The 27369-nt window shown below is 40.3% G+C and overlaps 1 protein-coding gene and 1 long non-coding RNA gene across 13 annotated transcripts in view; one reads left to right on the top strand and one right to left on the bottom strand.

The window, feature by feature from the left end:
- The window catches only part of ARID1B (AT-rich interaction domain 1B), a 345967-nt gene that overhangs the window by 304485 nt on the left and 14113 nt on the right, over window positions 1–27369 (top strand). For 7 of the 12 annotated variants that reach the window (XM_028723747.2, XM_028723753.2, XM_077925873.1 and 4 more), the window contains 7 exons: window positions 6729–6835; window positions 7594–7752; window positions 14081–14290; window positions 15258–15462; window positions 24089–24227; window positions 25274–25446; window positions 25768–25918. In XM_028723747.2, coding sequence (XP_028579580.2) covers window positions 6729–6835; window positions 7594–7752; window positions 14081–14290; window positions 15258–15462; window positions 24089–24227; window positions 25274–25446; window positions 25768–25918 — 1144 coding nt within the window. The remainder of the gene's footprint in view (window positions 1–6728; window positions 6836–7593; window positions 7753–14080; window positions 14291–15257; window positions 15463–24088; window positions 24228–25273; window positions 25447–25767; window positions 25919–27369) is intronic. The other 5 variants (XM_028723751.2, XM_028723755.2, XM_028723754.2 and 2 more) reach the window with 3 other exon arrangements.
- Window positions 1935–8993, bottom strand: LOC114594281 (uncharacterized). The gene is made up of 3 exons (XR_003705934.2): window positions 8891–8993; window positions 7128–7213; window positions 1935–2041 (listed from the first exon to the last, which is right to left on the bottom strand). It is a non-coding gene; the product is annotated as an uncharacterized LOC114594281 (long non-coding RNA).

Raw genomic sequence — 27369 nt, 5'->3', positions numbered from 1 at the left:
ATCGCTGCTCTGGCGAACCAGCGCAGCACACGGAACACCGTTTACCTTCCCGCTAGTAAGCGGTCCCTATTTATCTACTTGCACCCGAAGGTGCTTTCAAACTGCTAGGTTGGCAGGCGCTGGGACCGAACGACAGGAGCGCACCCCGCCGCAGGGATTCGAACCGCCGACCTTTTGATCGGCAAGTCCTAGGTGCTGAGGCTTTAACCCACAGCGCCACCTGCGTCCCTAAAGACATACTTACCCGGTCTCAACTCAGTGGTGTGAACATTGAGCAGGCAACTGTGATACACATCAAAGTCTGCTGACATGTACAGTAATGTGCAAACACAGCAAAAAAGAACAATTTTGATCTGTTTTAAGCAAGCAATGTGTGCACAACCTGAGTCAGACCAGTTCTAGTCCAGTATATCTCCCCTCCCCCCCCCCTTTGGGCTAATGGTCTTAACCACTATTAGCACATGCTGCACATTATAGAAAGATTCAGCTACATGTAGAAACATAGTCCTCAGGATCATGGCCAAACCTGAAACCGGCATTTGTCCTATAAGCACCCATGCCCATATGTACTATGGGCACAGGAAAGATGACCAGCATTTTCAAAGAGGTCCCTATTGCCCCAAATTGTAGCTCTGGTGCAGGAAACAGAAAAATCAAAAGATAATAGTTGCAGCTCTGCCAGTGGAATTTAAACAGTGTTGCAGACACCGATTTAGATGACTGTCATTTCAGCCATCTCCCTGTTCCGTTAAGAAAACATGGCAGATACAGAAAACGTCTCTTAACTAGTGTAGAGCCCCGATGCTCTGAAAGAAAACCTCCCTTGTGTAATAGGCTTCAGTGAGCAAATAATTATTTAAATAGAATCAGTGTGACTATGAATATGACAACTGTTTTTTCAGTTATAATGCCAGGGGGAGGGGGTTTAGGAGAAAGCAGTGAAGGAATTTCTTCAAAAAGACAGATGAACAGAAGGCTTTTTGTTAACAATGGTGGATATTAATTTCATTTTTGAATTTTAGTGAAAATGGTAGTGCAGTGTGTAATATTACGAAGTGCGTGTGAATATACCTGTAATGCAAGTAGGTATTTATGATCAATTTCTATTGCAGGCACAAAAAGTGTTACTCCATCTACTTTTTTCTTTAAAATTATTATTATTATTTTTTACGCTTATGGTTTTCTTGCCGCTCAATCCAGTTGTGTCTCAACCAAAGCACATTTGCAGTTTCTGCAGCCATTTGCCTCAAACCAAAGCTCAGTGTACACTCGGGTATACAGTGCAGAAATCCTCAGTCTTTTACAGTGGTAGGCAATCCATGCACAGAGTCACATTTGGGCAAATGAAGCTGTTCCAGACACAGGGGGAAACTAGTGACTGCACGGTGATGCTTTGCTGTGAAAAGCTGGTTGTTCTGGGCAGTCATGCAGTTTTGCATAATCTGTCTCCTACTGATTCAGACTTCAGAATCCATTTTTTAAAGATGGCCTTACATTGCAGAAATGTTTGGGGGGGTGGGATGTTTCTGGGCATATACTCTGATACGGAGCTCTGCTGCCAAGCTCATTTCACTGGGCTTAAAGTGAGCCTTTGTGCAAGGACCAGATCTCAGGAGCTGAAATGATATATGCACAAAACTGTCCCATACAGCTCCATTCAATATATGCCTGAACTGGAGCTCCTGCAAAGTTTTGGGTCAGGCTGTCCCTTTTAAAATAAACGTTTTCTTCCGAACGTTTTCTTACAAAGGCTTAAGACCACATTGGGTCAGTGGCAGCTAAAGTACTGGGCTGCTTGGAACATAGGTTTATACGAAGTCTAGCATGTAGTCTTGGGCAGATCTCTCAGCCAAACCTACCTCACCAGGTTGTTGTGACTTTAAACTCATTGTGTGGTAGTGCACCCATGGTTTGCACACAGACAGTTGTACCTTCAATCCCCAGATGGAACGGTCTTGTTTAGGAGAACTGAAAGGGACTCCTTCCTCAGTCGGAGAGGACAGTGCTAGGCTGGTAGTCTGACTGCATTAGGCAGCAGCATCTGGAGGAAGAAGGGGAAGTAAATGTAATCAAATATTTTTACTGGTTCTGGTGGATTGGACCCAGAATTGTTAAGTCCCGACCTGGGCTCTTCCTGAAGAATCCAAAATTCAGCCTAATGATTTGCTGTGGGCTGTTTTCCCACAGACTGATCACCATTGCCTCTCCTATAGGACAAGCATGGCATCTAGCCCAGGAATACAGATCCCTGACTGTAGGACAGTCTTAAGATACTTGACTGCAGTTTAACTCACATGTGAGCTAAGTTTGGTGTGGTATATAGCTAGAACAGGACCTTGACCCATATTTTCTTTTTTAAATTATTCTGACTTTCAACTTCTTATAATAAAGCCCGGGGCTAGTTCTTGGAACCTATTCACTCTACATTGCAACTCTTTTTCAATCACAGATTTCACTGTTATCTTCTTCTTTTTAATGTTTTATATATTTGTAGTTTGTGGGCAGGATCATTAGGGTCACTGGAGAAGAGAGCGTGTGTGCGCACGCACATGCCTTAATTTGCTGGAATTGTGACAATAGTGTTCTTTCACTGTTTGAAAAGGGGTCAAAATAATACCCTCAGTTTGTCATTGGACTAGAAAGCAAAGGGATACCAGCCGCAAATCCCTTGGAAGCATTCTTGTAAGTCTTTACAAAGCATTTCAACAAAGGATAAAGAAATACCTATGGATGCTACACAAAAGACTATAGTAGTACTTCTTTCTCAAGATGACATGGTAACTTAGATCCAGCTGTTGTTGTAAGCAATTAGTCCTGTGCAATGCAATGCAGATGTTGATGTGCAACTGGATTTGCATCTGAATCTGCACCAGTAATGCACATGGAAGGCTTCTTATACACCCTGTTGCTTGATTGAGGCAGCTCATAAGAAGTACATGTCAAATGCTCTATAGCCCAGCCTTTTTCTCTGGATCATAATCACTCAAAATTTTATTTACAATTTTCAGATTTTATCACCCTTGCAAAATCTTTCTTCAGGCAGCTGAACTGGCCACCTGAAGATTTCACTGCTAGTACAAACTGCTGTTCTGCACAACATAACCACTCCAGCATCATTCAGAAAGCTTGCAATGGCATCACACAAACTTGCAGCTAGTGAATTGGCAACCAAATTCAGACTTCCCACTACTGCAGTTAAATTCAAGTAGGAAAAATGCTGGCCACAAGGAGAGTGGTCTTTTGCTTCTGCCCTAAGTCCCACAGCTGTCTCCAGAGCAAATGGGTGAGGTCAGAAATGCAACTTGGATGACCTTGTGCATTTAGTCACTCTTTGGTTGCTTTGTTATCATTTTACTTCCATTCATAAAAAACACTGGCTGTTTCTCACTTATTGCATTGTTTGGAAATAGACATCTTGTTCCCATTTTTAAATATACAAGACTGAAACTACTTTTTTAAAGCCAAGTACTGTAGTAATTTCCACATTACAATATTTCAAATGCCTTGTTTGGCCTACAAACGCACCACAGCAACCTACAAATAAGCCTATGGCAGTTCAGAGACGAGTATTGAGTATATAGTTAGCTGTAAACTCGTGCAGCACATGGCTGGGTAGGTTTTTTGGCAGAGCCGTTCTCCCAACCTGCAGTGATGTGATGCTAAAGATATTAGCAAATTAGCACCATGAAGCTTGCCAGCTTATTCACCAGAGTCTTGCTTGCTCTCTCACTGCTGTAATTAAAACTAATTATTTTCTAAAACATAGTAATACATGAATATGTGCAATAATCATTTTGTAGTGGGCAATCTGTGAAGTTTTTTTAAAGCTCCCCCCTTCCCCTTTGGCTTGTTCTCCCACATGTTGGCTGCTGAGTAAAACACTGCATTATCATTTTACAGAAAAGCAAAGCAGCCCAATAATAATCAGGCTAGATTTTTATTATTCTGCAATATCCATCATATTTTATTTAGCCTTTCCTTCCCCGTCTACTATTTTTAAACACATTTTGCATAGTTAACAAAAATGTGTTGAGCTTAGTTAGCTATATGTTCTATACCAAATGTGGAGCTCCTTTTGCTCAGATACATTTGTGACTGCATTGAGATCTGCAGGCTTCTTTTTTATTTTGGAGGGTAATAACAGAAATGGAAGTTCAACTAATAATATTTACCTATTATGTAGCAGAAACTAAAAATGTTCAAAAATGCTTATACTTTAAAATTTGGTTTAGCCACTGTATATTCCATGGAGATTGCAAATACTCTTAAGAATACTCTCTCTCTCTCTCTCTCTCTCTCTCTCTCCCTCTTACGGTGGCAACTGTATACATAGTACTCTGCAGAATTCTTAAGGGGGAAAGTGAAATGCCCCAAGGCTTGTATTCTAGAATAGTAGGAAATAGACCAAGTTGGGGGAGGCAGAGACAAGAATAGGAAGGACGGAAGGAATGTAAACAGCAAATTTAAAATATTACAATTCAGTCATTTACACGTGTCCAGTCAAAAGTGAGTCCCACTGAGTTCAGGGGAGCTTATTCCCAATTGAGTGTGTATAAGGTTAGGCTGTAATCTGAACCACACTGACCAAGGAGTAAGGCCCATTGAACTCAACAGGACTTAGATCTGAATCTTAGATCTGCAATTGCCTTGCAGCAGTTTAAAGCAAAGGCCTCTTGGGAAAAGTGAGAGATGACACTATGCACATATTGGCCAGGGACTTTGATGCATGGGGACAGCAAGGGGAAATGTGTGAAGTCAGATGAGAGAATAAGAAACATTTGGGTAACTGACGATGGTAGAGTTGGAGGGTATAATAATTGGTAATAAAGGACCAAAAGATTTAGGCAAGGTTTTGGAGACCTATAAAGGTAAGTCCAAGGAGGGTATGGGAAACCATGTACAGATTTGCGGAGGGGATCAAGCAGTGGGAAAGGCAAATGATTTGTGTAGTGGCATTTTAGAGAGAAGTGAAAAGGCTGAGACATGACAGGGAATGCTGAAAGGGATGTTTCTTGAATCACATCATCAAGATGTTTTGCTCTCATTCAAACCTTTGGGATCTGGTAGGCTGAGAATTTAAGAAATTATTCCCCCCTCCCCAAATAATTTTACTGGTTTTCATGTAAATACAAGAACAACATATAACTACAGTAACTTGTCCAGTGGTACATCCTTAGAAATTGTTGTTTTTAAAGTATTCATTCCACAGTTGTGGAACTGTTTGTTCACACAGTTTTATACTGTACAGAGAAAACACAATATACATAATTGATCTGAATGTTTCTTTTGACTTTCGGCTTTGAAACATGAAATTCAGGAAAAATGCGACAAAAGCTCAATACTGCACTTTTCCCACCTTCAAAACAATGAGAAGAAAATGAACATTTCTTTGGCACACCTCTGGAAAGTGTCTGCATAAGTGTTATCTGAACGAGAATGATCAGCATTCAGCTATGTTCCCAGCTGACTTCTTTAAGAAGGAAAATAGCTGAATACCCACATCGGCCACAGAACAGATCTACAGAATAATTTACAAGTTGAAGAATGTAGTTGAGTAGGTTGTAGGCTTGGGATTTGGCAACTAAGAGGCTCAGAGAAATATTATGTGATATTTTATAGTGTAATCATACAGATTTTATTGTGGTACTCAGATAACATACCACAAGGGCCAATTCAGACCTTAATTTATTAGTTGGAACAGCTGATGTGAGAATCATTCGCACTTCTGTTTTTCCACTAATGAAGTCATATATGAAACATTGCCACATGAATCTGACCCATAAAGGAGTTCCATGGGCACAAGAGTTTGGGTCAGAACACAAATCCACCTGCAAGATCTGTTTATCAGTGATGGGGATATTAAGAGGGAAACAGAAGCAGGAGTATTTCTTGTGTTTACAAAAGCTGGGTTTTTTAAAATTCCAATGTGGGCCGCCATATGCCCGGATTTTCCCAGATATTTTAGCAGATTTCTGATAATTCCCCTGGACGCTATTTTCGGCAGACAACTCCCAGATATGTCCAGGAAATTCTGGACGTATGGCAGCCCTAAACTTATGAAGTAAGCATCCAAATTTACCATAAGTCAACTGGTGCTTGTTCACATCTATGAAAGTACAAAGGAACCTGTTCCAGCACTGGTGGCACTGAAAATGCTCTCATGAAACCAAATCATCAGTTTCTATTATACTGCCACTTTCCAGGTAGCTACAAACTCATCCTTGGGCCTGGATACTCTGGGGTGCTGTATTATTGCATAATAAGTATGCAATATGTAGTGACTGCTAAAATGCTAGTAACCAAAGTAGCTTTTCATAATGAAAACATTTGTGCTTGAGAAAGTGACTTAAGAATCAAACATAGTTTGTTACTCCACAAATCCAAGAGGTGCCTAATGAAGTTGTCCGCAATTTTTCAGCATTACCATGGCAAGCATATACGGTTTGGATTATATTGCTGTCAGTTATTAAAGTGAGTCACTCAATAATTAGATATTAAAATTAGACCTTAAAACTGTGTTTCAGGTTTGTAGAGTGATTATGTGGGTGTACTAATTTGGAGACATTTTCTCCTATTGCACATATAGCACTTAACTTGTGAGATCTAAAGGACTTTTCAGCCTCTGTAAAAGATGGAGTATTGATATATTCCAGTTTCTTGTATCATCAGTTTTCGACACACCGAGAAGTCAACCTTGATGCTAAATCGTACCTCCTGTTTTTGATTAGCCCCTATGGGTCTTGCAGATATGATGACTCCAGGCGAGTCCAAACTGCCCATCCCTCTCAAGCCAGATGGAAAAGAAGATGGGCCTCCTCAGTTTGAGAACAAAAAGGTACTTCCCTCACCTGCATGTGATGTTGGTTTGGCGCAGCAGAACTCTGCTATTTTGTCCTTCATTCTCTGATTTGAGCTTGCCCTTTTCTGTTCTATCCCGCATGCTCTTTTCCATTCACATGCAATCTGGTTTTTTTATGTTGTTTTATTTTCTTCCCCTCATTGTGTGGATCTGAAAGTTACTAGTTCTTATGGCATTGTAACTCGCGGGGGCAAGGGAACATATGGAAAACCTTGTGGGGAAATTGAGCTACGCCACTGGGTGCGCGGGGGGCGGGGATGGGTCTTACCTTGGTACTTGCAGCCATTTCCTCTATCTTCGGTTATAGCTTCCTGTTTTGGCCGTTTCAGCAGCAGCATACTTTTGCTTTCCTGCCTTATTTGATAAAAATAAGGTGAACAGCTTTATTTATTTTTTTCTCTTTATCTCATAAGGGGAAACCCATGCTTGATACTCCATTTAGCTTGAGGGAAGCATGGTGGCATAGCAACTTCAGCCAAGCATCCAGCAAACTTTCCAAATTATATAATAATGTCGTTTTGATAACTTACGTATTATCTATTTATTTATTTATTTATTTATTTATTTACATGTATATGTGTTTTCTGTGTGTGTGTCTGTGTGTTTCTCTCTCTCTATGTTTTATATAGTTAAAAAGAAAAAAAATGGTCAATCTGTTTAAACTGGATGTATTTTTTTCATTTTTAATAAAGTTTGCCCTGCCTTTGTCCTCTTTTTTTATTCCTCTACCACAGGATAGCTACATCTCTCAGGGTATTTCACAGCCCCCAACCCCAGGCAACCTGCCAGTCCCTTCCCCAATGTCCCCAAGTTCTGCTAGCATCTCCTCATTTCATGGAGATGAAAGTGATAGCATTGGCAGCCCAGGCTGGCCAAAGACTCCATCAAGCCCTGTAAGTGGCTCTGGCTTTTGTTTTGGTTTTTTTGTACTTATTATATTTTAATGCTTGCTTGTTTGTTTTATAGATTCTTTCCTTCATTATTTATCCACTAAAGGGTTTTCTTTCTTTGTAATGACAGAGGAGGCTAAATTCTGCCCTAAGTTATGTTCCTGCAGCTCATTGTTTGACTCGGTTCTAGGGGGGAACAGAGCTTGCTTGGCTGAGGGCAAAATTTAGTCCAGTCCTTTTATATAAAAAGAAGATTAAATTTATGTATATCGCAGAAGTTGGCTTTTCTTGTAATACAGCAGATGTTGTGAAGAAAACATATTTCTCATAATGCATCAGCTTACAGAGCATGCTAACTGTGTTGGTTAAGGACATTTTGTCTCAGTTACTGGGTCCAAACTCTTTGTAAAATTGTTTCCCCCCCATTTGGGTGTTGAGTAGCATTACCATCTAAAAACAGGAATAAAACTCTCCTTTCTTGAGGAATTGGGTGATTTCTGAGTGTACATTATAGTTTGGAGCAATCATAATCTCCAAATACCCAAACCTGTTTGCTGTCATAAAAATATTATACAGGATAAAATTGTATTTATACATTACAGGAAAGTTACTTTTTCAATTTGACAGTATCCACTTGCACTTAAAAAACACATGTAGTCTTCAGATAGCATTGTAGTTTCAGAAGTATTTGTTCATTAAACACAAAATGATTTTGAATAGGATGACGCTGAAATAAAACTGCTAGCACATTTTTCAAATCTAAGCAGGGTCTGCTGTGGATTCAAATTGCATTGCAGGAGGTTGGACTAGATTACCCTTGGGATCCCTTCCAATTCTGCAGTTCTTTAATTCAACTAAACAATTGTTCTAGTGGAAGCCAGCACAAGTCCTGCTAATGCAATGGGGCTTCCACCCCATGTTCTCCTCTTGTACCCGCCATGCTCCCAACCCAGATTGGCTCTGGGAGGTTGGGAGACACACACACCCCAGAACAATGCAGGGGGGAGGAGAGGGGAATTTGTTCCATCTAGCAACCCGAAGTGCTTTCGCTGACAGAACGATCATAATGTTGAATTCCTCCTAAAATCTTAACATGTTTTATTTAACCACTGCAATTTCGTTAGACAAATAATTAACTTACTTTAAATAAATTTTGAAGTCCTGACAGCACGAAGAATGGGATGTTCATGTCATCAGTTGCAATGATCACTAAACATACTGAAGGGTCTTCAGTTAAATCCTAATTGTCACGAGGACACCTTAATGGAAAAGAAAATTCCAGAAGACAATAAGAGAAAATATTGTATAAAGGGTTTGGAGGGGGGAATGATCTCTAAGAAGATATTTTCTTTAAAAATATTTTATTAGTATCTGATTTCATCAGACAAATACTTGATCCAAACTTAGAAAAAGACATGCAGCTGACTCCCAAAACAGCAGCACCAGGTCTAGTTCCCACCTCCATGCTGTCTAATACAAGGACATACCAATTCCCCGATTTTCTAGTCTTCTGCATTTCCCCGTACCACTCCATATCACTGGTGGCCATTGGCAGAGAGACACTGAATATGATTATATTAAGGCACATGTACTAGTGGGAAGCTGCCAGCCCATGAACCAGATGAGAACTGAGGGGCTTCCCCAACCAAACCACACACACAGGCTTGAAAATAACCTTCCATTAGGCTATTCTCAAGCCTAATTGCCGCACCAGAAGGAACACACTACAGCTCCACTTCCAAAACTCACCACCTTCACCTGCTGCAATTGGACTTGAAAATAGCCTCCTGCTGGTGCAGTGCCAAACAATGGGTGTGTTCAGTCTCCATCAACCCAGCTGCAATCTCCATTAAGATCCCCTTTCAAGCCTAATTGCTTTGGGCTGGGGTGGGTGTGATATATGGTCTACATTTGGGTGCCCACTGTGACCCTTACCTACTTTTGTTTTGACGCCACTCGTGACTTCCAGAAGGTTGTCTATGAGATAACATACCCTAGGGCTGAAAAAGGTTCCCCAACTTTGTATTAGACATTATGGAAAAGGTCACGGTTGATATACATACAGCTGCTGCTTTTAATGACAGCCATGTGTTTATCTGGTTTGGTTCGTGAAGATTAAAACAATCCGGTGTCCCAAAAATGAAAAACAATATTTCCAGGCAAATTGTTTCTCTTAAGAGTAGATTGCTAAGCTTTTATCAGTGGGCAAAATGAATACCAGCACAAAAGTCACATGCAAAAAGAAAAAGAAAGGTAACTAATATTTTAAATAAGTGCATTATGTTCTAGAGGGTTTTTGGAGATATGTGCTCGTAGCCCTTAGTGTGAAAGCATCAACAAAAGTAGAGAGGAACTAGGGGAAGAGGGCAATGACTTTGAGTCTCAGAAGGCATATGGTGGTGTGTGTTCCCTCTAATGTCAAAACTGGCCATGCCTGAATGCTTCTCTAAATGGACAACTCTACAAAGAAGAAATTTATTGTATTTTCTTGAGTATTTTACTTTTTCTTAAATGGGCACAGAGAGGCATTAAGTGCATAGACAGTCTTTTTAAATATTGCTGGAAATGCAGAACATCTTTACGGTAGAAAATATGTATTCATGAGTTCTTTAAGCTGTTATTCATCCCCAGGGGAGCCTGTTAGAAATGCATGTTTTGTTTCCGCATAAATTAAAGAGAACCATTTCAGATTTTTTTTGGGATAGAGAAGGTGGGAGTAATTACCTTTCTGTTTTCAATTTAGAGTAAACACTCACTTCAGATATAGTTCTTAGAATTTATTGTAAAACTTTTTCCGAAGACATATCTATGATTTGATTGAGTTTAAAAGTAATAAGGAACCAGAAAAGAAATAACTTGGGTTAGGTATATATTCTTCCTTTTACCATAATCCTTTGATTTCAGTGAAAATTATTTCAAAGAAGCAAATTTCAGATCAGGGTGCTAAACTATATAGATATATTTGGGCTACCAAATTATCTGGTTATCAGATTTTACTAACCTTATCAATTATCAGATCTGGGTGTTCAGGATAGCAGCTTTGTATTCTTTATATCAATTGGCTGGAAGATACCAAAAACCATATCCAACATCTGATCAGATTCTTCACATATTTCTAGCAGAGAGTGAGTTCTAGAGCTGGCATGCTTTTCAGGAAAATATGAAGACACTGTGTTGAGTAATTATCTACTGAGAGAATTTCAAACTGGGTATCTTAAATTCTGCTGTTAATAGGATCAGTTTATGTTTACTCTGTGTACATAAATAGAATAGCAATAAATGGCATATTTGAGAGAATATGTGTGTGAGCACACAAATTCGGAACTCTTAAATTCTTCACTGTGGGTATCATCAGTATACAAAGCCAAGTATCTGTGGTACCCCGAAGGCATACCCAGAAGGGCTGCTAGTCAGTGGCACATGATTTGCATGCAAAAGGTCTCATCCCTAGTGTTTCCAGGTAGAAGTGGGAAAGACTCCCACCTGAGAGCTGCTGCTAGTCAGTGTTGACAATACTAAGCTAGACCTGGTCTTAGTATAAAGTATCTTCCTATATTTGAAGAGATACACATTGCTTCCCACCAGGGGCCCCTGCCATACACAGCCTTTCTGTGTACACAGATTCTGCCTCACACAATGAGAGTCATTTCCCCCATTAATATATGTATAACTTATAGTGAACATGTAAGATAGCCAGCAATCACCAAGGAATGTTAACTATACCCCATGTGTTCAATTAATGTCCAGATATACAGAGATAAGTTAGTAAATGTGGACAACACTATAATAGTTATAATAAACACTAGTTTAGCTACCATTCTGGAAATTGACCAGATATATGCAAGATAATCTATGGATTTTGGACATGCACAATAACATATACAAATTACAGGATGGTGAATGCTCCCCCAATGAAGGCTATGCAGTCTTCAGAATTTTTCAGGCACTCAAAAATTGATGTGCACTGAACTTTGCTATAGTTCACCTGTGACTATTTATTGCTAGATGCACAAGCTTGCAGAGGTGTGTTGCATGAACACATGGGAAGAAATGTTCACTACAATGTAACTGTTGAGAACAGACAGGTTTGGAATAATAAATGCACAACTACTGTCCACATACATCAGCATACTTTTCCAGTCACAAATGTTTTAAATACTGGATAACACACATCTGATACAGAAATTATATTATTTACTCATCTTGTTTCAGAAGGCTTTTATCAAGCAATACTTTTGGTTAACTTAATACCAGCACAATGACTTTACTTACCCTGCTGTACATCAACAAAACCATTTGAGGCTACATTCATTATTTTTTACAATTTACTCCAGCTTTAATTTTTGCACTGACTACAGTTCATAGTTTATCGATTTTACAATGCAATAAATATTAGAATTGTGAAGTATAAAACTTTACTTGAAGGAAGTATGTTCTATAGGCAGAATCTGGCCATACAAAGCTTCTGTAATCTGTGCTTGACCAAGCAGTTGCATGTGCAAAATGTGAAATTTTTAATGTTTTTAGCTGTGGGGTGCAGACAGCAGAAATCAAGCCCTCTGTGGAAAGATTTTTTCCTTATTCTTCTGAAGTTAATATTTCATTTTAGAGGAAAATTGCACCCACTTCACTGAGCTTGACAGCCTGAAAGCTCCTGCAGTGAGAAGCCCTTCTTTCCTTCTGTAAATAGTAATGTTTTCAGATTATGTTGTCACTTTGTGGCCTGTTGCCATCTCTTTGAAAAGTGACTTTTCTTTATGTAGACAGTACAAGTGCCCAGCAAAGAAAAGACGGTAAACTACTTCCCCTTTTTTGATGATATAGCTTTATAAGAAGAAGTATTTCACTGTGTAAAATTGAAAAACCTTTGTTTGGCCATTAAGTCTGAATGTTTCTTGTAATAGGCAATTGGAATGGCAGCTGAGTGAAAAATTATTAAGGGTTATATTATTAAGGGATAACATGTGCTGCAAGTATTGAGCATGTGGAATCACGAGTAAGAAAATATAAAAATTAATTAACAATTGTAGTGTTGGCTGCAATAATTAGTTGTTTGTGGCAATAAATCATTTCTTTGTTTGCTTCCCTGCATTCCAAATATATTGACGTATCCAAAATGATATTGTGAATATATGTGAAATATCTAGAGCCCTTTTTGCCTTTTTAAAAATTCACTAAAATAGCTTACTATGCAATTGTTTTTAAGGGCAAAGTTGATAAAGAATTAATATCCTAAATTAAGCAGTAGGAAAGGCAATAAGATGTGCCACATTCTCCTGTTGCAACCCTCCATTTGCATCTAGTAAACCCCAATTCAACCTAAGTAATTAATAAGTGTCCCTTTGGTAAATATGCTAAAAGCAAATTGATACTGTCCTTTATTTCAGAATGTGACCAACAACTTTACATAAGAAGCATCACTGTGAATAAATGAGAATTTTGTATATAAAGCAAAAAAGTTTTATAGAGCCAAGGTGATTTGGTTAATTAAAAACAATGGACTCCATCCCAAGCAGGGAAGTCAGTGAAACAAGATGAGACCTTGGCAACTGCCCCAACATCAAGCAACTATTGCTATCATCATTTTAAAGAGTTTTTGCCCCTTCAGCTTCACATGCAGGTGGTACAAAGGGATGTAGGGGAAGAAATGATATGTCATGTTTGAATGACTCGAGACAGTTAGGGTTTCATAAACAACACAGAATTAGAATTGAGCTCAGAAGACCATAGGAAGACCCTAGAAAACTGATAAAAGGTACTTTTGACAGCTCATGCACTGCAATTGAGTGAGAACATTTTTAATAACCGTGTTGACTTACTTTTACCAACTTTTTAGCCAGATATAGCAAGAAACCAGATTTGGCAAAATTGATTTGACCTGTTCCATTCTACGATTATTTATTCAGAAGTGTAGGTTTCCCACCCTTAGCTCTTCACTCTCATATCTGGTGGCATTCATTTTAAGGTGAATTTCCAAGCAATCTTTTTTCTTTTCCTCCTCTATCATATAGCTTAATGAAACTACGTTATGAATGACTTGAGGCATCATCAGAAACTTGCCTTCTGAGATCCAAAGTTCATGTATAAGGGCAAAACATAAAAAATCATAAAAGGGGGAGTTTGGGCCCTTTGTTTTACCAAATCAGATGAGCAAACTGCAGCATGTGGACAGAATGTATTGTTTGTGCCTGAACTAGTAGCCTTCATTCCTGCCTGTTGTGTGATAGCTTTAGTTTAACATCCTCTCTTTGTCACCATTGTGAGTTTCTTACTATCTTTTCCCTTCTTGCCCCCTACCCCAATGCTTTTTTAAAAAATGCTTTTGCTTTAGAAATCAAATTCGTCTACCACAACTGGAGAGAAGATCACAAAAATGTATGAGCTGGGAAACGAACCAGAGCGCAGAATGTGGGTGGATCGGTATCTCAACTTCATGGAAGAGAGGGGAACGCCTGTGGCCAGTCTACCTGCTGTAGGCAAGAAGCCACTAGATCTTTTCAGGCTGTATGTCTGTGTTAAGGAGATTGGAGGTTTAGCACAGGTAAGAAATTCTTGTTTGTTGGTGTTTGTTGGCATCCATCTGTCTGGAGAGACAATGGAGTGTGCCTCTGGGGGTCAGACCGCTGTGTTAGCAACACCCAAGTCTAAGAACCAGGGCTATTCTGGATTTATTAAGCATATGTGCGTAAGTATTTTCTTGGCTAGCATATAGATATTAGAAACTATAAATAATAATTATGTCTTTCCACTACAGCTATAGACGATACATCTCAGTATACCATTTCTGTGAAAAATGCACAAGTGTCTGTTTTGTCATATGCACCTGTGTTTCAGAGCAGTATTGGAATTTAGTTTGCAAGAATTCACATGGTATACACTTCTTTCTCATCACAAGCACAGAAAAATGTCATTGTGCAGCTCTAAGACTTACAGGCTTTGATATCGTACGGCATAAAGCAAGATTCATTCTAGTCGGCCACCATATGTAAGGCTTTCAATAAGGAAACTCACTGAATCACCTTAGTATGTTCAAAATTGGTTATAATTCATTTTGAATCTTGTTTGACTGTATATCTTGTTCTGCAAAGAGACCACTGATCTCCATCACAAGAAGCCCTGGCATTACAGCACCTGAATTAGGAATTAATTGGAGTCTGCATGCTTGTTCGAGTGCCAGAGCGAACGAATAAGTACATATTAGTTGGAAGATAGATTGGCTAACTGCACATTACAAGCTCCAGCCCTCCCCAAAGTGTAAAGAGTAGAGAAGGGATGCCTGGCAGAAGATACTGTGTTTTGTATAGCTATCAACAGGTTCTTTAATGGTTTTATAAGTGTAAATGCTGTTTGTGTGTTACAAATGAGTGTGGGAGTAATGAGCATTAGTTAAAAGAGGCAAATAAAACAAACAAACCAAGGCATTAAGTGCTGTGTTTTTAAAAATGTCTCCTGGCTTTCATCAGTCCACTTGGTTTCAATCCACTGATTCTGCTATTTATTTATGCTAGGTTAATAAAAATAAGAAGTGGCGTGAGCTGGCAACCAACCTGAATGTTGGCACTTCAAGCAGCGCAGCCAGCTCCCTGAAAAAACAATATATCCAGTACCTGTTTGCCTTTGAATGCAAGATTGAACGAGGGGAGGAGCCCCCTCCAGAAGTCTTCAGCACGGGAGATACCAAGAAACAACCTAAGATTCAGCCGCCATCTCCTGGTAAGCAGAAGAACTGCAGAAACATTGGTCATTTTTTCTTAAAGTGTAAAGGAGACGTAGTTACTTTTTGCTCTAGACCTCCAGAGCCTCTGTTTGAGTGGGATATTCCTATTGAATTTATCAAGCCCCTCTGTTAATCTATATAACCTATATGCTTTCATATTGACATTTGCAGAAATATGTTGTGTGTTCACCTACACTTCATCATTTGTACAGAACATGGTGACATTTTTGGTGGTGATAGGCAACAAAGATTGCACTTTAGAGGAGGGGAAGACCCTGGAACAAAAATGTACAGTAGGTTGAAGTTTGAGAGAGAAAGCAGCAAGGGAAGGCAGAGAAAGTGAATGAGAGCTGGCAGAAAAGAAGAAGAAGGAATAGAGGGCTGAGGGAAGGCGGAACAATGGTTGCTTCAGTAATGAATATGTCAGAACAATGAGGAAAGGATATTGAGGGAGATGAGTTGAAAGACAGGGAGGAATCAGGAATGGGAGCAGTTAGTGGATGCAGAAGGAAGTGAGAGGGTTGTGATGGTAGAGATCACATGGGCAAGGAACAAAGAGACCACGAGCACAGATGGGTGGCAGAGGCATCAGCCCTTGGTTTTTTTCTTTGAGGACTAGTGCTAGCTTCTGTTTGGCACTGTAGAAGTTGTTTGCTAATGTCTCAGAATATATTATTTACAGTTACAAGAAATGCAGAGGCCAGGTTTAGCAACAGATAGCTTGACACAGGAGCTCGGTCCCCAGTTTTTCCCCCCAGATGATAGTATTAAAAAACAACAGCCCATATGATCAATGGCTCTTATCTAATCATTCTCCAGTATTATTTATATGTGAGGTGTGTGTGTCAGGAGTTCAGCCTACACTTGTGTAGGGCCCTGGCAGAGACACATGCCCAACTGGCATGTTCCCTCCCTCCTGGTCGATTGTTCTGGAGCTTCATAAGCTTTCTTCAGCCCGAACATCACATTGACCGATGCCAACCGACACTGGCACACTTAGGGATCCACAGAGTTTGCGCATCATGCATGACAGACCTCAGCAACTCAGCATTTTGGCTAATCTACTTTATTTACATATAAACACACAGAGCACATGGCTCTCTCTCTCTCTCTAGCATCAGACAGCAAAGAGAAAAAGGACAAAGGACAATAGTCCCACTTCGCGGAACACAGTAACACAAACATCCTGTCTTCATTACTTCCCACTCTGTGGAGTCAAAACATACCATGTCATGTGAAAGACAAAAATCCCATGACTGCAATTATGGAACAGGAATTCTAACAGTGTGTGTGTGTGTGTGTGTGTGTGTGTGTGTGTGTGTGTACACCTGCCACAATTCCCTTTTGTGGCCTGTTTAAAACTAAGAGGTCAGTTTCTACACAAGAGAAACTGGACACAAATCTGACAACAAAAATCTCAACATTCAGAAACCAGTAGGAGAACATTTCATTTTCCCATGTCACTACACTGCTGACCTCTCAGCATCGTCAAAGTTAACATCCTTCAAAAAAAAAAGACTTAACGCAGAGGCTCCAGTGTGAAACTGCTGGACCAAAATGTTATCAGTAAAGTAGATTCTATTCAATTTGGGCTTAATCAGTATTCTGGATTTCTTTCCCACTACAGTTGTTAAATTACAGTAAAAAGATAGTATTATCACAGTGTCTGCTGTTATGAATGGGGTATACTGTTCTTATCATATATACATCTGGGCTTTGTATAGGAATGTCACAGACCTACTGCAACCCCTTATATTACATGACCACTGCTTTTAAAAAACCATTTTTCCTCTCTGCCCATGCATGTGTGTTTGCATGTATGTGTGTCTGCCAATTGAGGGTAACGTTTCGTTCATTTATTGAAGTGGGCTGAAGCCCATAAGAGCATATGCCATAATAAAACTTAGTCTTAAGTGTCCTAAGATTTTTTGTTCCAGTGTTGTTTATTCTTTTCCTAAATTAATTAAATCACTGGCAACAAATTAACATATTTTGAACTAGAGCAATTTTGCCTTTTTTGGTATGGGATCGTATATCCATTCATAAATACCTTCAAATATACCTTCTTGTCCATTTTTTTATGTGGTGCGCATTATGGTAGGAAAATTCATTTCCAGCTATGACGAGAAGTATTATTTTTCCTTCACAAAAATTAGGAAACTTTCATAGCAATTTAGTGTCCTTTTATTGCAACATATAAACCCTCTGGAAAGACAGAAAACCAAAGTAAAAAGATACAGTTGCATGCCATCCCTATCTCCAAGTGGTGTGAGATTCCAGGTGCCTACCCAGGGTTCTTGTTTCCTTCTGGAAATGTGGCACAGCGGAGACTGTGGTGTCTCAATGATATATGGTTTATGTACACATATATACAACCTGAGCCTACGATGGAGGGGTTCACAGCATCACCACACCAACAACAGTATTGTGTCTCCAATTGCCACAATCTTGGATTCAAGCAGAAATGAGCCATGGCTTTCTCTCTGCCTTTCCAGCCTGCAGCTTTTTCCTCTTAGTCACATCACAGCAAACTGCCCTCAGACTTTTTGCTTCTCACTATCTAAAAGGTAGAGGAGGGACCCCATCCATTTGCTGACTGGCACAGAGCCCCCTTTCCTTTGTTCTCTTTAGGGCCTATCACATTTTCTTTGTTCCAGTGGCCCATTACCCATGTGGTTGCCTCAACACAGGAAGCTACCCTTGCTTATATTTTAACATTTGCTGTGTCCAGGGGTTAGAATGGGTCTGACACCCACAAACGTACAACAAGAAGAATTAGTGTTAGGATTCCCCACCCCACCCCTGTGCAACTGAACCTCTCTTTACCTCTTATCACCACTCCTTACACCTCTGTACCCTCTTACTGGCATGAAACTGACAGATTTCAAGTACAAAATATATCATCAACAGCATTGTACTTAGTTCAAAGAACTTGTCTTTGGTCAAAATGGAAACTTCTTCCCACACACCCCGAAAACCCCCAGAGCTTAGGGACTTGAAAAGGAAGGTGTGTTTTGTTTACTGTGGAAGAGGGAAATGTAAAATGGGTCTACACCAAGAAAGACTCTTCTAGATGAAAGAACTTTAGCACATGAAATCCTGCTAAGGTATAGATTCTGCAAAATGCAATAAGGACTGGTCTCCTAATTGCCAGCATTTGTTCTTTTCAAACAGTTTATGAACCTATTGGCACTGTAAACCACACAAAAGAACTCATGTTGCAAGTTGGGCGAGATAAACTTGCTGTGGCTTCGGAGCAGAATAAGATACGACTAAAAACAGGAAACAGTCCTGTCGGTGTTTCTGCTTTCACTCCTTTGAACTACGTTTTACTAGTACAAAGTCAATTACCAAACAGATTTCTCAAAAGCATCTGCTGAAAGTAGGAAAGGGAATTTATATATGAGACTAAAATAATGCTCTCCAGTTTCCTCCTAGCCACTTCACTGGCTGTATTTAAAATATAATTAAATTTTATTTTAAATACAGTACTAGTGTTTGAAATGTCTCACTTTTGATACTGGTTTGCACTGTGTTTTGAATCTTCTCCCCCCACCCCTGTTCCACTGAAAGTGGTTTTGGGGTCTAACTTCAGCCAAATAATAGTGTCTTACAATGTACATTGTATGTTTCATTTTTACATGTTCAGTATTTAAGAGTGAAATGCCAGCACACTATTTTACAGCTGTCCTGGGCTCTTTGAAAAAGGATGCTAATATTTCAACTTGAAAATTAGAAAGGTGTTCTAAATATGCATGCTAGCTTAGATTTATTTATTTTTCATTACAATATTGAGTACATCACATCATATACAGTGGACGCTCGGGTTGTTAACGTGATCCGTGCGGGATGCACGTTCGCAACCCACAGCGTTCACAACCCACAGAGGTGCGTTTGCGCATGCACGGGTTGCGATTCAGCGCTTCTACGCATTCGCAAAGTGCGATTTAGCACTTCTGCACATACACAACCCCCAGAAGTAACCCGTTCCGGTACTTCTGGGTTTTGGCGGGTCCGTAACCCAAAAAAACGCAACCTGAAGTGTCTGTAACCCAAGGTATGACTGTATTCCCATTTTAAATGGAAATAAATTCTGATATATTTGCAGCAAACAGGTGAGGGAGTAGAACTGTGGTTCTAATTTAAAATGTAGAATGTTATCCCAAATATGTGTGCCAAATATCATTGTAGTATCTCAGGAGTAAAGGCACGTCCTTCTCCCTCAAAAAAAAGGGGGGGGGAAGGGCGATATCATGCCACCCACAGCAAATGCAACCATGTATACATAGTACTTTCATACACGTTGCATGCTTGTGTATGCTTTACAAGTGCTTATTCTGCCACTTGACATAAAAGAAGTTTCTAGCCAATGTTTTCTGGGTTGTTTTTTCTCCCTGTGGCTTTTATGTTGTTCACCAATTCGTCAGGAGGAATTGGACTGCTACACTTAGAGAGCAAGACAGAGAATCTTATTCAGTGGAGTGCAGACTTTCTCATATATCAGCCAAGATGCCCTCATTTTAAGGCTCTGATCCTAACAATCCTAACTTGTTTGAAAGTGGTGTGCAGTGCTGTGTTAGAATATTTCTGACCCAATCATTACCATCTGAATGCATGTGTGCAGCATCTGCTGCGATTCACGAAACGCCATTCACTCCTACTCAATAAATCCTATCAGAAGGGAACATGCCAAGGTGTTGCCCCAAGGTATGAGCTTTTGCACACATCCCTGCATGCTGCGGGGTTCATACGGCCCCATCCTTGGCTGATATGTGGATCTGTTGGTTGTTTTTCTGTTTCACCAGATAGTCAGAGAGAACTGAGCCAAATACTTCAAAGACTCCTGCCTCTGTGATGTTAGCAGAGGGCTCATTATAGCAAATCCGTAAAAGTTTGAGACTCTGCTACAACCGGGAGCACTGAGGAGCTGCTCCCTGGGTTTCCTTGGCAGCTGAGATGCAACACAAGGAGGAGGGAGGAGAGGGGAGGCGGGTGTAAGCCAGTCATTTAATTAGTAAGTCTGTAACCAAAAACCCATCTATCTTTGCTGGCAGGTGGCTGACTGAATTTCTATTATTAGCTGACAGGTGATGTCACAAAATCTGTCATGCAGCCAACCAGGGAATCCCCAGCGGAAGATAAACGAGAGAGGGGTCTGGGTTATAAACAAAGGTGCCCTTTGATTGACCTCCATTCACTGTGGACATGTGATGCATCCTGCGAAACCTCCCACCGCTTCCCCCACCCTTGTCAGAATTAGGGCACTGAGTTCATGCTGTGTAAATTATGTTCCCAGCGTGGCGTCTGGCTGTTAAGACTGAAGTATGTGAATGTACTTAACCTTCAGTAACCTTTCCATTGTTTACTTTAGAGTATACATTTGTAGCTTCTGGCAAAAGGTAGGGATATCCTAGAGAGCATGTTAGGCCTCTTATTAATGAAGTTCCAAGAGGTTATAGTCATTTCCCCCCCATTTCCAGCCTGAATTTTTTTTTGGGGGGGGAGGGGGAATAGCCAGGAGACTGCTGGCAAGTAGAAGAGGTTTCATTCTTTCCCTCCCCTCTCCTTTTTATTATTAACTGGATAGTATGATTAGGTGTGAATGGCAAATGAAAAAGATGTCTGAAACTATTCTAGCAACTCACCAAGTGCTGCTGTGGTGCATCTGCTACTCATTGCACGGTGACGGTCCTTTCCACATTGCACTCCTAGCCATAAAGAGTTGATCCCAAGCTTTTGACATATTACAGGATCCACATTCAGAATTTGTTACTCGCTTTTCGACCTGCTCCTGTCCTTTGGGTGATGTAGCTAAGTTTGATTCAGGTCACCTTCTGTCTGATTTTTATTACTTAAAAAGAATTGCTTGCTTTTTAAAAAAAGACAGATTCAGCACAGTCTTTTCTTCCTTTTCAGCCCTTAATTCCTTGTCACATCTCTCCCCCCCCCCCTGCACATGTTTATGGGTATCCAGTCAGGCCTAGATCTTACAGGTAGTCATGTATGATGAGCAGCAACATGTTAAACAATGACATCCACAGCCCCACAAAGATGTAACTGCCACCAACTTGTTGACTTTGAAAGGGGATTAGACAAAACCATAAAGGATAAGCCTATCAGTGGGTACTAGCCATGGTGGCTGGGTATTACCTCCAGTATTGGGGACAGTGTGTCTCTGAATACAAGTTGCTGGGAAGCACAAGTGGAAAACATTGTTTTGTACTCTTCCTGCATGCAAGTTTGCCATAGGAATCTGGGTGGCCACTGGGTGAGATCAGAGCCATTGTTTAGATGCAGCAGGGCTTTTCTAAAGTTCTTAGCCTGTTTTGTCTTGAAGGGATAGACATTAGGAGCACAATATTCAATTGGCTTTGCTTGTTCCTGACAAACAGAACCCAGAGTGTGGTGCAGGGACACTGCTTCTCTTCCCCTTGGTTCTGAGATTCCACAGGGCTCCAATTGCCCAACCGGGGTGAGGGGGTGGGGATTATTATTTTTTTAAGCATTTGGAAAGATCCTAGTGTGTTGAGAGCAGCTAGGTGCATTTGTGCATGCACATCCATGCATGCACAGACAGCAGGAGGGGACGCATGAATGCTATATCCTGTAGAAATCACCTTGAGTTACACCAGATACTCCATTAATTGGGTTTGAAGGCCCTAGCCCCTCTCTGAGAGGGAAGTATGGGATTGCAGTAAGGGTACATTTTGGATGTGAGGTGGACGTCCTTTTCTGGAGTGTCACTATGGATTTTCCTGTCATTTCTGCATCAGCATTACTTCTGGTAGAGCCGGAGTTGAGAATGTTCCTCTGACTACCCATCCCTTTAAAAGCACTTGGTTCTGGTTATGGACTCTGTATCTTAATGGTTTAGAGTGGATAGGTGGGAAGTTGGGAGAAGAAAGGCAGGGAGTTTAACAATTTGTAATTAAAACTGCCCCCCCAGTGCTACTTTAAAAGTATTTTTTGGTTTTAAAAGTGTTAATTACATATTTTAATGTTACAAAAAGTGGTAGTGGCGTATAGAGTAAGTTGCTTCGGATCAATGTGAGACAACCGACTAACAAATATTAATACTAATACACCAATGACTTCCCTCAGTCTGCCTTAGCAATAATTCAGGGGTCATTGACTAACAAAGCTGTAGACCTGTTGTGCACCTGAGTTCCACCATGACCTCCAAGATCACTCTTTGATGTATTAGTTCTGTGCAACAAATTAGAACCATAATGGGGGGAGCTCTAGTCCTCCTGATGCTCATCAAAACTTCTTCCACAGACCCTGTTGGACCTTGTTTATTTGGATAAGTTCCCACCCACCCAAAAGAACCCTATCATCATCATCATCATCATCATCATCATCACAGTAAAGTTGTTGCCTGACCTGAACCTCTCCAGACTAGACAGATTATCAGTAAAAAAATTAAGTATTGGAAAGCAATACTTCAAAATCCTTTGAAATACACTCAGGCCCTTAGAACTGGCTCTTCTGTTTCACAGTTGAGGCTCAAGCCTATGGCTTCCACTGCATGCCACATTTTGCAGCTGTTTATTATAGCTAGTAGTTTCAAAAACAACAACCAGCAGGTAGAAACCTAGCCTACAAATTCACAGTTGGGTATCTTGTTTTCCTTTCTCTTTTTATGTCAGACATATTTATATGACTAGACACTGTGAGAGAGATCATTATTTTGCCCCCAAAACAGAGTATATTCGTGCCTCCTGTAAATGTTACAAGTATGTTCTACAATTAGCTTTTGTTTCTTAGACTGAATTTAGTTAGAATTAAGGTACGGCTAAGCAAAATTGATGCTTAATGAGCTGAGGAAAGGTTGAAATATAGTGTGAGATGAGTATTTGATATTTTCTAGTCAACAGTTTATGAATTCTCAGCTTTTTTTTGGTTTTGTATTTGTTGAATCAGAAATAGCCATTGCTAATGGTTCCAGTATTTCAGGAAGCAGTAAATGGACAGGACAAACCCCAAAGATTCAAATAGCACCTATTTATAGAACTGATTTAGACAGTATTATATTCATCTAAGGATAATTCTATAATCTCAAGATACCAGAAATCTGTCAATTCCCATATTTATAGGCTACTATAAAAGTAATTTGGGGTTCTACAGATAATGAGGCATTAGGATCACTAGCTTTGCAGAAGGCATCTCATGTCTAAGCTTTATTAAAATGGGAACTTTTCTTCCACATGCATCACTTGAGATGACATGGTCCTTGGAACAGTCATCTAATCAGAAGATTAGTTCTGCCTTTTTTGTTGGTGTCTGGGGTAGGATGAGGGAAGATCAGCATTCTCTCAATTTAATTGTTTCTTGTGAGGCATCTAGTGATCCAGTGAGAGGATTACTAGGGAATGTGACCTATTATTTAGAGGTGTGTTCAACCACCATCCTGAATCCCAACCATCTTGGCTTAAGCAGTAGACTCATCTCTTAGATACACAAAAGACAGGAATTTAGTAACATAAAACATCTCAGGCACCAGGTATATTCAGAGAAAACAAAATATTGATGGGCACTTGCTCTCTGTCTCCCCCTCTTGGTTTCATAGTTACTTATTTAACCAAATGCCTAATATTTATTCTCCTGGTTTGAATCTTCCAGCAAATTCAGGTTCCCTTCAAGGTCCACAGACACCTCAGTCAACTGGTAGCAATTCCATGACTGAAGTACCAGGTGACCTCAAGCCTCCAACACCAGCATCTACACCTCATGGACAAATGACACCTCTGCAGGGCAACAGGTAGTATATTTTCTTTCCCCTTTCTTAGAGCCTGTCTGGACTTTGTGTACAGTGGTACCTCGGGTTAAGTACTTAATTCGTTCCGGAGGTCCGTTCTTAACCTGAAAATGTTCTTAACATGAAGCACCACTTTAGCTAATGGGGCCTCCTGCTGCTGCCGCGCCGCCGGAGCACAATTTCTGTTCTCATCCTGAAGCAAAGTTCTTAACCCGAGGTACTATTTTTGGGTTAGCGGAGTCTGTAACCTAAAGCGTATGTAACCTGCAGCATATGTAACCCGAGGTACCACTGTGTCATTCTTCCAGGAATGTTTTCTTGTGGCTCAAAATTCAATGTATTGTTGTTGTGGAAATCTCATTGGTATCTATGACATGATTGCATGTCATGGGAATCTAAACTCCATAATCCCTTTGCCCACTATGTTTGATCCTGACCCCAGTGCCCAGCCATGAAAGAGGGTGCTATCAATAATTGCATGGACTCAGTGCAAAGTGGGAGGAAGCTTCTTATAATGGTCACTCACACACACACACACACACACACACACACACACACACTGAGTGTTCAGGCTTTGTCTTGAGATTTGCACTCATTGCTGAAGTCAAAATACAGAAGGTTTCTCCAGGCTCTGTCTTGAGACTAGCTAGTTTCAGCTTACATGTGAGTTTGCAGGCTGAGTCCTTTACTCTGGAACTCATATCACTTGCATTGCTTCAGGACACTTATGAAAAGGGGTGTGTGTGTGTGTGTGTGTGTGTGTGTGTGTGTCGCTGCCACATTATTATTATTCTTATTAAATTTCTGTAGCACCCATCATCTGAGGATCACAGGGCAGTTTACTATATGAAAACACAAATGCCTAGAATGTTTTTGAAACTGGGTTTTGAAAGTGGGCTGTCAAAGTAAAATGGTAAAAGTGTAAAACCGATGGAGTTTTTTAGAGCAATTTAACTCACTGAACTACATGGCTCACCATCTAATAAGGTATCACAATGTGTGTTTCTGTTTCCATGACATTAATGCTTTCTTTTCCTCTGTCTCTTTAGAAATAGTTCCATTAGTGTGCATGATCCCTTTTCAGATGTAAGTGATTCGACATTCCCAAAGCGAAACTCCATGACCCCAAATGCACCTTATCAGCAGTCTATGAATATGCCAGATATGATGGGAAGAATGCCCTATGAACCGAATAAGGACCCTTTTGGTGGGATGAGAAAAGGTATATTCTGTTTCCTAGCTACCTTATGTGTACGTGTGTGTGAATTTAGGTGATTTGTTACCTTTGCATCCCAGAGATGTGAAGGGGGAAACCCTGTATGATACTGTTCTCACTGATCTCTGCTTTTTATTACATTTCATAAGCTATAGGTGCTCTTTCAGGGTTTGGTGTGGTTTAGACGGAAGGATATTTCTATAAAAGGGGAAAGGATTGTCAGCAAAGTTTTAAAAACGCACTGCTAGGTTACAGTCTACGCACATCTATTTGGGAGTAAACACCAATTAATTTCAGGTGCACACCTGTTTTCTTCTCTGCTTGCAGTGCCTGGAAACAGTGAACCCTTCATGACCCCTGGACAGATGCCCAACAGTGGAATGCAAGAAATGTACAACCAGACTCCCTCAGGGGCAATGTCCAATATGGGCATGGGCCAGCGCCAGCAGTTTGCCTATGGAAGTGGTTATGACCGGAGGTGAGTGACTCTGTCTTTTTTGCTCCTCCCTTACAATGGCGTTCTATACTGATGACTTCACACCATCTAGGCCAGGGATGGGAAACCCATGGCCCTCCAGGTAATGTTGGACTATACCCAGTTACAGCCCAAAAAACTTTTACGGGGCCACAAGCTCCCCATCTGTAATGTAGCAATCTCCTGAATCAATTAGAGTAAAATCATTAGTAAAAACTGAGTCTGTCCTCTCCCCCCCCCCCCTACAAGGAATCAGTAAGTGAGGGGTGTGGCTGCATAAGGAAATTTAGGTATGTTGTTGGGTATATTTGAATTCTTATTTGGAGTGGCGTTATCGTAACTGAGCTGAAGTGTGTTTGCTCTTAATGAACATTTTAGCCCTGACAAACTGCACTCTACTCTTTTGGGTGATTTTGCAGACTCCTTTGCAAAAAGGTGTAAAAATGTTCATGAGGAGGTGGGTGTCAGAAAGAGGGAGCAGGTCCCCATTGCCAAAGCATAGTTGACTAATGGGGCAAAATGCCTGACTACATGTCCCGTTGAAAGTAATCCAGTGTATATACAAACTTTGATCTCTGCCATGTACACAGCACTACTTTCAGTAGGATGCATATCCTCATCTACATTCTGACCCAACAAGCTCAACTACATGTAATTGGAATAAAAGTCTTACCTTGGCAGCCAGAGAAATGAACAGCAGAGCAAGACAGAGAATGTCAGCACGGTTACTTGTGCAATCCCCTCCAGCTATTTAGAGTCAGGTCAGTTGGAGAGCTTTCTTTGCCCTAAGTGATATCACCACGTAGCCAGGTCTGATTGTCTATATGATGGTGATTGCTTGGGATCAAGCACAAAAGTCTTTTTAGGTAAAATCATCATCATCATTGCACTCAAATAGTTTGGGGAGGGGAACAATGGCTCGGTACAAATATGGCAAAATGCATGAAAGAATGGAAGGTACAGGGTTTTTTGCAAACCTTTTTTCTCTCTCTTCAAAATAGTGACATTTGCAGTGAATTTGGCACAGCACTAGTAAAACAAAAAACAAAGAAGCCCCTTTTTCTTCTTTTCAATAAAAACAAAGCATGCAGACTATGTTTTGCTCCATGTCCCAGTAATTTAGCTTCCTGCCGCTGTCTTTGAGAGGCACTTCTCCTGTAATGTGGTTATAACTATAATCCCATTGTCATTGGTTCAGTAGCTAGAATGGATTATTTCTTAATTATATTAATAAAGACTTTTGAAAAAGCTAGTAGTGGAGATTCCTTCATTGGATGGGGTTGGATTAGATGACCTTCAGGATCCCTCCCAATTCTACAGATATATGATTCTATTATAAGCTCTGGATACCAACAGAAAGGATCAGTGCAGAGGAAAATATATTTTACCGGTTAGAAGTGTTTTGTACCACAACTTCACTAAAGAGCTAAATAACAAATTTGCCTATACACACA

The sequence above is a fragment of the Podarcis muralis genome, chromosome 3 (genome assembly GCF_964188315.1).
Source record: "Podarcis muralis chromosome 3, rPodMur119.hap1.1, whole genome shotgun sequence".
Classification (NCBI taxonomy): domain Eukaryota; kingdom Metazoa; phylum Chordata; class Lepidosauria; order Squamata; family Lacertidae; genus Podarcis; species Podarcis muralis.
Note: the sequence above shows the minus strand (reverse complement) of the source record. Positions and strands in the feature narration are given on the sequence as shown.